This window comes from Sebastes fasciatus, chromosome 2 (assembly GCF_043250625.1).
Source record: "Sebastes fasciatus isolate fSebFas1 chromosome 2, fSebFas1.pri, whole genome shotgun sequence".
NCBI classification, from domain to species: Eukaryota; Metazoa; Chordata; class Actinopteri; order Perciformes; family Sebastidae; genus Sebastes; species Sebastes fasciatus.
The window spans coordinates 39,812,546-39,823,779 of NC_133796.1; the positions used below are offsets into that span (position 1 = coordinate 39,812,546).

The window sequence follows — 11,234 nt, forward strand, 5'->3', positions numbered from 1 at the left end:
TATTCCTTCAATTATCCTTTATTCATTCTATTCTTTTTTCCTTTTGTTTGATCATTTATTCAGTTATCCTGTCATTTAGTCATGTAGTTAGTCAAATAAACATTTCATTTTATAAAGAACTTGGTTACTTGATTTGTGTGTGTATATAAAACAACTCAAATCACTGTTCCCTATGCCCAAGAACTCCGTAGCAACCCTGAGATTAGAGACTCAATTTATTAATATCAGATTTTGAAGTATTCCTTGTTTTTACTAAATTGGGTGTCACCTGGTAGAATTCTGATATTAAAACTAATTGTGTGTGATATCTGAAGCTGAGTGTCATCACTCTCCTTCACATTTTACAACAGTTCATGGTTTTGTGATTTATAATTTGGTGATATTAAATATAGATATTTTGATATTAATTAATGATTGATTATTAATCTGCTCCATACAATAATGCTAAAACAACATCACTGGCAGCGTTCGTTTTTAAACCTGACCTCTAACCACTCATGGTGTTGCTCAACACCTGAATTCAGATAAACATCGCTTTGATAAACATCACTCAGCACATCTTTGTGTAAAGTATTACCATTAAGTATTAATATTATGTTTTATTTGAATATACATATTTCACCAAATACATGCCTCAAAATAAGATATCTCATGTCCTGAGAGAATTCATCCCAAACTACACTGAAAATTGAATAATTATAAAAAAACAAAAGCAGAAATGTCTCAGAGGGCGGGACTTGACTCTTGGTCTGATAAAGAGACTAATCATTGCAGAGACAGCAGATGAAGAAGACACATTGAGTGGACATGGATCACAGAGTGCTGATTGTGTTTCTGTTGCTCTGGAGCTCAGGTAGGATTCTGGTTTAATGATGGACGTTTGAAACTCTTAGTAAGTGAGGCAGAGAGCTGAGAGGAGCTGTGTGCTTTCAGGATGTTTCTATACTTGGTTAGAGACAGAGACCTAATAGCATGTGTTCACTCAGGTCTGAAACTCACGTCGTCTCTGATCCAGCGTGCTGGGTGTGGTGGTACTGATATCTTTGAGTGGGTCAGGATGCACAGACCAACGGTCCCTATAATATTAATATTACAGGAGAAACATAATGTATTATAATCAGATCTAGAATCAGAACAGAATGTATGTTACTATATAATGTGATCAATTAAAACTAAGATCAATATTTATTAAATCACAAGGTATAAATACAATACAGATGACAGAAACATCAGTTAACAGGATTTAAAAAATATATATATATTATAATTATTATAATTATTAATAATAATAAATAATGTATTACATTAAATTATGTAAAATAGGCTGTTAAATTGACCATAAAATCAATAAACTCTACTATTTATATTCTCAGTCCCTGTATGGATATTATTTGATATTATAGGAATATTGGGGCTTGAAATGATAAATCTGAACGAGCCAACACACGGCACAGCGTTGCGGAGGGGGGTGAGAACGAGGGTGCTGTAATTTATCAATACAATGTTCACCTACTTTTTGTAAAATAATCAGTGAACCGTTCGTCATACTTTTTTTTTTTTATTTGTGAACAAATATAATTAATGAAACATTATTTAAAAGTTTTCTGAATCTGCTCTTTTGATTCACAGAATATGATTTTACAGGGCAAATATTTCCAGAAGAATTAAATGTTCAGACGAAGGCTCTGAAATGTGTAAATAATAACATAATAATTTAACTAGAACAAATTTTCTCTTTAAGCTATTTGGGCATTTAATTGTATAGTTTTAGGTCAAAAACCTTCATTATTTTTCTTTATTCTTAATCTCCATCAACAGAAAACATTCTGGACTTCACTAATGTCTAAACCATGGCTACATCCCTGTATGGAATAATTATGGCTCGGTTAGACATTGTTTTCACTCACTTTCAGCTTACTGTGACCTTAATCATAACTGAATGCCTGAATGAATCACAATGTCACTGTGCTGAGTGGACATATTTTTGTACCCAGAACTTTGGTATAAACACAGACACACACAAACAATAGTCTGGTATCGCCCCCTGGTGGCTACAGCTAGAAATACAAGGTGGCCAAAATGTCGGTTTACTTGCTGTTAACAATGTAAAAGCCCACAACAATTACATAATGATCCATTATCGTTGTTAACAACAACATATTTCACTATTTGTTACAGTATTAGTACTATTTTACTTTGAAATTCTTAAATTCAATAAACAAATCAAACTGTAAAGAATTTATTTTCTAAAGTTCCTGACTACAGCTTTTAAAGAGTAACATTAAGAAGTAATCCACTCTAAATGATTCTCCAATTGAAGCAATTTGGGACAAAATCCACAGAGCTCCAATGCAGCCTGACCTGATCCTGATAGGGCCCTGCAGGGAAGACCAACAAAACAACATTTGGCCCCCGATTCAAGAATACAGTATTATGAATTGAATTAGTTGGGTCAGATTGAAGTTTGAACCATGGTTTTGTGAGCACTAGATCTGTTTGATGGCCTGTTTGTATGATAACGTAGTAGAAGCCTGACCTGTCCAGAGCAGGACAACTCATTATCACCCTTTGCATTATCTCTTTTAGGATTCTCCCCAAGTCTCCATACAGAAGAACATGATACTTTCAAAGGTAAACGGAATAAAAATATACAAAAGAAAAATTACACAAGAGTTTATTTTACTAATTACTCTCTTACCTGTTTTCAGAGTTTGATGATATCCGGTTGGTGGAAGGATCCAGCCGCTGTTCTGGTGTAATAGAGGTGAAGCACCAGGGATTTTGGGCAGAAATGTACGACCCTGACTGGGACCTGAAGTTATCAGACAGAGTTTGTAGACATCTGGACTGTGGCTCTGTGGTTCGGACTTCTTCAACAACACATACACGTACACGTACACGTACACGTACACGTACACGTATACCTTCACGTACACGTCACCACTTCGAACCTTACTTTCCATCGCCTCTCGGTCCTTTAGAAAAAAGGTCCTTATCATCTATCATTTTGAAGATCATCTGCTCAGGTAAGAACATCAGTAGCCACAACACAAAAACACAAATCCAAAGAAAGCTCATCAGTGGGCTTTTTGCTGGAGGCTCATGGCTTCAAACCTTCCATACTAATATTCCTCTTACAGCAGCCACCAGTAGGGGACTGCCACTGAACTGGCCCTCTTCCACTACTAGAGCTGGGTGGGACACGATGACTCTTACAAATGGTGCACACATTTGGACAGTCTCTCAGTCCTCGAAGGCATTCCTAGTGTTGAATCTGGTTGTGCACACAAAATATGTCAGAACAGAACAGTTAAAGTTGACACAGAACAGGTGTCAATGGGCAAGAGGGCAAAGTCTCAAAAACTGGGAAAGGAAATGTAAAATGTAGGAAAAGGAACAGTGCTCAGAAACATGTACTGACAAACAGGGACTGAATGATACTTAATGAACCTCTCATAATCTCAACAAAAACTAGACTCACCAAATGGGCATACACAGTAGGACTACTTCATTGAATTGTAATGTGTCAGTGTATTCTTTGCTATGCCCTATCCAACAAGCAAGGAATCTCTGTCTGTCTGTGTTATTTGTATATCTCGAGAACAACTCATCTGATCTACTTCACACTTGACCGTGACTTAGGTGTGTAACGCAACTATGTCATGGCAGGTGTTTTACTCAGGACCCAAAGAAGCTCAGTGTCGAGTGTGAAGTTTGGATGAGTGGTTCTCGAGAAAGCTGCAAGCAGCAACACCACAGGCCGAGTCTCTGCACTAGTACTTCAAATTCAAACTTTGTTTCTGCATGTTTTTCTGTGTCTTTCTCTCTCTTCTTCTCCAGACTCTGTCAGGCTGGTGAATGGGACTAGTCTGTGTTCAGGCAGACTGGAGGTGAAGTCTCACCAGTCCAGCCAGTCGTGGTCCTCAGTGTGTGAAGATGACTTTGACCTGCAGGATGCAGAGGTGGTCTGTAGGGAGCTTGGTTGTGGGGCTCCTTCAGTCCTCCAGGGGGCGCTCTATGGAGACGTGGAGGCTCCAATGTGGACCAAAGAGTTTCAGTGTGGAGGAAATGAGTCTGCTCTCCTGGACTGTGAAAGCTCAGACTCAGATAGAAACACCTGCTCTTCTGGCAAAGCTGTTGGACTCACCTGCTCAGGTAGAAGAGGAGCTGTAACTTTGATTTGATTTGAGTTTCTATTTTAATAAATGTGACTTCATCTGTTTTCACCAATTACTCCTGTCTGCTCAGAGCGCCATCATGTCCGGCTGGTGAGAGGATCCAGTCGCTGTGCTGGTGAACTGGAGATGAAACAACAGGGAGTGTGGAGACCAGTGGTTGACCAAATGTCTGACTGGACTCTAAAGACAGCAGATGAAGTGTGTAGAAAACTGGACTGTGGCTCTGCTGTTTCAACAGGGCGGAGAAAGAGTGACTTTGACAAACGTATATGGCGGATCAGATCAACTTGTCTTCAGTCCAAGTCTGCAGTTAGGGAGTGTATATACACAAAGTTTTCCACTTCCCGTTCCAACCTGGAGATCAAGTGCTCAGGTAACACCATCAAATACATCAGCTATAACTGTAATCTCTACAGTCTTTACACAGTTACATTTACATTTCACAGACGTTTTTGTCCAAAGCAACGTACAAAGAAGGTATCATCCAAGCATCAGTAGATCAAGGAGAAGTCATCAAGAAGAAGTGCTCAGACTTACTTTCCACCTTACACAGGTGTCATGTTGTTGTAGGTGCATGCAGCAAGGTATAAGTGCATGAGAAATGAAAAGGCAGCTTTGAGTTAGATATCTTATTCAGCCACCAAGGGAGAACACAGCAGAACAGTCTGGATTGAGATGTTCTGCCTCGCAGTGCCGGTGGGACTAGTTGTTGTTCACTAGCTGATTGTAGAAAATGCGAAGGTCAAGGTCAAGAATAAGAGAGTTCAAGTTTTAATTATCTCTGCCGTTGTCTTTCTTCAGACTCTGTCAGGCTGGTGAATGGGAAGAGTCTGTGTTCAGGCAGACTGGAGGTGAAGTCTCACCAGTCCAACCAGTTGTGGCCCTCAGTGTGTGAAGATGACTTTGACCTGCAGGATGCTGAGGTGGTCTGTAGGGAGCTCGGCTGTGGGGCTCCTTCAGTCCTCCAGGGGGCGCTCTATGGAGACGTGGAGGCTCCAATGTGGACCAAAGAGTTCCAGTGTGGAGGAAATGAGTCTGCTCTCCTGGACTGTAGAAGCTCAGACTCAGATAGAAACACCTGCTCACCTGGCAAAGCTGTTGGACTCACCTGCTCAGGTAGAAGAGGAGCTGCAGCTTTGATTTTATGAATGCAAATGACTTCATTGATTTTAATAATTATTCTCCTGTCTCTGTTCAGAGCCTGATGATGTCAGGTTGTTAGGAGGATCCAGTCGCTGTGATGGTACGCTAGAGTTGAAACAACATGGAGAGTGGAGACCATTGGTTGACCGTGTCTTTAAATTGGAACCGAAGGTAGCAGCTGCAGTGTGTAATCGGCTGGATTGTGGTTCTGCTGTTTCAACAAATATAAGCAACATTTCTTCAGAGAAGCCTGTGTGGTGGATCGGCCATTCTTGTGTTGAGTCCTATTTGATGCTACGGGAGTGTTTAGAGCTTCCAAGTTACTTTGGAAGCTCCGACAGCCTGGAGGTGATCTGCTCAGGTAACCGTGAACAGTGACAGTCACACCCTTAACTTTTTCAATGAGCAGTTGCTCACTAAGTCCTCCATATTAAATATGAATCCAAGAGTCCTCCATTTCCCATGGCTCCTGCTAATAAACAAATCCTGTCATCTTACTGGGCTCAGTTTTCATCACTTTGACAAAACAAATAAAGATGATTCATGTTTCATCTTCCACTGTGTTAACAGATTTTCTGGCTCAGCCAAACATCTCCTTCGCTACCTACATTGACGGGGTTTCTGAGGCCAATCAGCAGGGGATTCAGGTGCTCATGGGCTCCAACTTCACCATCAGCTGCTCCATCCTGCCACAGTACCCAGGAGGCTCCTTCCAGCTTGTTCTGACCACCTCAGCTAAATCAAAGAACCACACCCTGCCAGCTGTCAATCACTCTGCCCACTTCCTGTTCTCTGCTGCAGACGCCACCCACCTAGGGGAGTACCGCTGTGTTTATCACCTCTATGTTTTCTCCCAGAACTTCTCATCTGAGAGCCAGCCGCTCCATCTCACTGTCTCAGGTAACTTTATAGAGAATCTTAGTCAAACACAAATGACACCGACTTCTTCTTAACATGCAGCTTTACAGGACTAGTTTGTTTAATTCAGATAAAAGTTGTGCAGATATGTGTGACAAAATCATCTCATATCCACTTACAAACTTTGTCTCTTTCTGTGATACTATAGTCCGACTGCTATCAGCCTAATTTGTACCCGTATTCCTGTATACTGGAAGACTTGTGCACAAATGCTATTTCATGCAAAGACTTAAACCTGACAGCATTTAAACAAATATGGATATTATATTGTTCTGCATGTACCAGTAGTGTGTAAAATTAATATTAGTATAATAGCTTACAATGCTTTATTTAGCCCCTTTTATCCTCCCAAAACATTGTATTCAGTTTCACTATTCTGTGTTTCTCAGTGCAAAATGCATAAAATGAACTCTCTTAATTGATTAAATAAGTTGCCTTTCTTTTACGAGCCAATCGTTATCGTCATTACAATAAAATGAAGAGCAAAACATTCCGAAATACAAATCCTCAGAAACTTTTCAAACTTTATGACACTCTTCATCTTCATCACTTCCTATGTAAAGCAATATTTAGACGTGGCATGAATGCAAACAAAGCTAATAAAAAGACACAGATGAACACAAGAGTGTCTGCAGCACATGTCAGTCAGGAAACGTTCAAGTTAACAGATTGTGACCACAAACAGACTGAAAAAAGCAGATATTTCCCTGTAAGATTTAGATGATACAGCAGTCCACTATCAGCTCTGCATGATGTACTGTCACATTTAGTGAACACTAAATTAAAGTAGATGCATTTCAGATTGTTAGTGTCACAAAATAACAATTGAAGATATTTTTTAATGGCATCTGTGTTTGTTTATTCAACTAAAATTTCCATTTAACTCCTGACAGTTATTTTGGTGTTAATAATCTGTTTAATAAAAACAGAGCAAATATTGAGCATTACTTTTATTTAATGGTTTAAAGGGACTTAAGGCAGCTTAACCTTCAATTAAAATGATCTGATGTGATGATTTTTAAATCTGTTTCAGCCTCTCTAACAGAGTTGATCATCAGACTTGTTGTCCTCCTGCTGGGTATGATGATACTCATCACTGCCCTCTGCGTCAGCTCTAAGGTACTGCACATCTTTATTCCGAGGAGGGTTGGGTTCAATTGAGAATTTAGCAGGATATATTTAGTTAGAAGAGACCAGTCATTTTAGCAATAACAACCCATGTTTGCTGTCATGTCCTTCCAGGCCAGCAGAAGCCAGAAGCCTGGACGAGAGAAGAACACTGAGATTAAGGATTAAGTTCTCGGTGGTTCCAGTTCAGAAGGTCCCGATAGGTGAAGGGGCCGGACCCCAGAACATTTTAGCCAGATGTTGAAAATGTGTAAATGTTTAATGTAATGTCTACACCTCCCATGTGTAACCTCTAGTTTTGCACAAACCCGAAACAAGACCCAAACCCGACCCAGACCCACTTGGTACTGCTGAATTTTGGGCCTGAATCCAATCCCAGACAGAGGCTGCATTTAAATGTTTTCTTCTTCAAACACAAATTTGCTTTGTGGTACACCACAAATATATATATTTTTTTTATAAATGTTTTATATATGTTATTCCTATATTTTAACTTTTCACTATTTTATACCTTAGATTTTCATTGTTTTACTTGTGTGATTTTCTTTTTATACATATTTAATGAGCATTGTTGGAGGGAGCCTGAGATCTAGGATTTTCATTGCTGTTGAGACTTGGATTTCGGGTAGCTGGTTTCAGCACAGTTGATGAATTAGTTATGCTTCACCCAACACAGAGTCTCACATGTACACCGACCGCCTCTATAACCCAGCGCATTATCCTACACACATTACAATCATGCATACTCTGAATTGGCCTTAAACAGAGCTAGCTTCAAAGTTCACGCTCACATGTTGCTTTGTTCTGATCTGATCTGAATTTGATATTCATTTTATTGATATTAATAATTAGCTTTAATATTAGCTACTAACCAGACCTGCTCCGACCTGCGTCCCCAACATAATGGTGCCCCGTGTGGGGCGTATTATTGTTGGCAATTATTCATATTTGTGCAATATATTAATTTTCAGCAGACTTTTTGGTCGAAAGCAAACATTGTAGATTCCACTTCTAAACTAGCCAAAAGTGTTGATGTAGACGTCCAGCTGTACTTACAAACAAGTGCATTGTGGTGAGAATTGATTTATTCAAATGCAAACAAAGCAATTTGAGAGATTTGGGTCAGTTATTGATAACTATCACTTTAAACATCATAGTGGTACTTTAAGAACTCTGTAGGACTTGTAAGAATTTTGGTTCAGCATCGAATAACATGTATTCAATGTAACCTAGTCAAACGGTCAGAATTTGCTGTTAATTCAATTGCTCCTTCAATTAATTAAAACAAAAAAACTCAATAAGTTTGAACTCAGTAAGAGCCAGACATGCTACTATTAATTGATAAAAATAAATTCTTATTGCTGACGCACGCTTACACACTCTTTTTGCTTTGTTTAGTTTAGTTATTCAGTTAGATTAATATTGTGTGTTTCACCTTTATTAACTTGTAAATAAATGCTTGTGGCATATATACTCTGACCTGTTTAATGTTGCATTAGAGTGGATACTGCCAACCTCTGCTATGACAAGGACTAAATCCTTCAACTTTTACTAGAAATTGATATGGTGATTTTTTTGGTTATAGTTATGAATCTAATTTTTAATCAGAGTTCCCAATTGATAGTTTATTATACTTTATGAGACTATTTTATGACACTACATTAGCATTTTCTCTTTGTTACAAAAAGTGGTGCCCCGAGGTGATTTAATCTAAATTAAATCATATTATTCAATATAATTAATAATTATTTTGATAATTACTAATAATTTCCAATAGCTATATCAAATGCCTTTTTGAGCTACTGCACCAACATGATTGTGGTGCCCCGTTGTTATTTATATATATATAGCTAATTTTATCAATATTCATTTCATTGATTTTAATAATTATCTTTAATATTTGTGAATAACCAGACCTGCTCATACCTGCGTCCCCAACAATTGTGTAACCATATTTTGGAGAAAACAAAGGGGGTTGGAACTTGTTGAAGATATGAATGAACAGTGGAGAAAAGGATGATGCTTCAGGAGCAGTTTGAGAAGTTTCTATATGATTTGATTTTAGGTTTTTTTTTACACTGAAAAAATGGTAACATGGATTTCATATCTATTGTGACTGAATGGACTGGAGTTAACTACAGCTGCCATGCACCATTAATTAAAAAATAGTGAAGCTTTCAATTCAGGAGGTGAGCTGAGGTGTTTGATATTCAAAAGATAAGGAGGAGTTTTACTCCCGAGACTGTTGATCAGAGAAGATTATAAGAAATCAATATGACATTGATAAATGTTGCTAAGGTCCTAAATATCTCTTGTTTCAAACACTTTCCTCTGTTTGTCAGAAAGTCTAAAGTCTAGCAAATTAAAAGTCCATCAATATACTCTGGAGCCTGGACCTGATTTTAAAATGTATTCTAAAACCAGTGCAAATAATCTAAACCACACTTTTAAATGGGGTTAAAGGTGCTAAATACGGGATTAGGAGCATTTGAATTGCCTCTCAACGGCTCTCAACATGGCGACGGCGAGCAGCTAACATTGCTAACAACTCGGAAAGTGCTGACCGATAATAGTGTATACCTGAGGGGGAACCGGAGGGTGGGTGCTACGCTTCCATGACGATGCCGTCGGTGATGAGTACTGTGTAGAGTGGAGGCTGTGAGCTAGCCAGTGGGGCACGCTCATATGCACGAACATGCACTAAAAGCACGCACGCACGGCCGGCCCGGCTATGTCAACAAAGTGAGGAGAAGCTCGGAATACAACGCACACAGAGGGAGAGTGACTTCATTCTCTGCTCAGGTAGACATTACTCCTCTATATCTTTACATAGACAATAGTTGTTTGCTGCTATATTAATGGACTCTAACTGATCCAAGATGGCGCTCGGGTCAGGTTTCTTTTCCTAGTTCTCCTCCCACTGTTGTTAGTTACCTTGTGCCTTTTCTACTTTTTCTTTTCTTAAAGCTGACTCGGTGTAAACTGCTCAGAATTCAAATGTACTTAGGTGCAAATGCCAAAAAAACTCTGGAATCTTGAATTAATACTCTGGATATCGTATTTAGCACCTTTAAGTTATAATTTGAATATTTTCCCCTTCAGGCTTCCAAAATGGTAGAAACATGTCACACTTTTGCTGGAACACAGTCCAGTTCCAGTAAGTAAATGTTACTGCGGTACCTGACATTTAACTGACGTTAAAAACATCACCAGGTTGCAAGATGCAAGATGCCAGTATATTATTATCACTGGCAACTTCCTGTTAGCAAATCTACTGACACTGAGGTTAAGAGAGAAACCACACGAAGCACGATAAAGAGATTACAGGCGAAGAGGAAACAGCACATCTAACCAAAGAGCAGAGCTGATAAGTCTTAACTCTTAGGTTTCAAAAAGGCTTCAGTTTGAGTTCAGGACGACCCTTCACACTCTGAAGATGAAGCTTGTTGAGGCTAATGTTCTTCACTTATTCAAAATCAAAGAAGTCTCTGCTACCCAGGCTCAATGATCAGATGATGTACTGTATTATATGTCTCAGATTGTTTTGGAGGTCAGCCAATAAAGAATAAGGTCAAATGTGTTCTGGCCTCCATGCATGGTCAGTGGTTCAAGGAAATAATCTGTTTGACTGTTTTGAAGCTCTAATTACAGCGACTAGATCGTGATAGTTCAGCACAATTATTACATATTTATATATGTTTCCCATGATCACCATAGCAACCTACAGTACCACTGAAGAAATAGTATTACTGCCATAGGAAGCATTATTTTCAAAATAGAAAGCCTGGAAATTGTTAAGTGCTTTTAAATACAGTATGTTTCTGATATGAATTTGTAAGGGGGAAGTGATAATAATAATGTTAATAA

The 11,234-nt window shown here is 38.7% G+C and overlaps 1 protein-coding gene across 1 annotated transcript; it reads left to right on the forward strand.

The window, feature by feature from the left end:
* Positions 1–807: 807 nt before the first annotated feature.
* Positions 808–7,535, forward strand: LOC141761638 (scavenger receptor cysteine-rich type 1 protein M130-like). The gene is made up of 9 exons (XM_074625105.1): positions 808–853; positions 2,709–2,888; positions 3,841–4,155; positions 4,249–4,551; positions 4,980–5,294; positions 5,377–5,682; positions 5,892–6,221; positions 7,273–7,358; positions 7,482–7,535. Exons 1-9 carry the CDS (start codon positions 808–810, stop codon positions 7,533–7,535), a joined length of 1,935 nt encoding a protein of 644 aa, XP_074481206.1.
* The last annotated feature ends 3,699 nt before the right edge of the window (positions 7,536–11,234 follow it).

Coding starts and splice junctions, on each gene's coding strand:
- LOC141761638 (XM_074625105.1), top strand. CDS start 808: ATGGATCACAGAGTGCTGATTGTGTTTCTGTTGCTCTGGAGCTCAG. Junction 4,156..4,248: donor TGTTGGACTCACCTGCTCAG/GTAGAAGAGGAG, acceptor CTGTCTGCTCAG/AGCGCCATCATGTCCGGCTG. Junction 6,222..7,272: donor GCTCCATCTCACTGTCTCAG/GTAACTTTATAG, acceptor AATCTGTTTCAG/CCTCTCTAACAGAGTTGATC.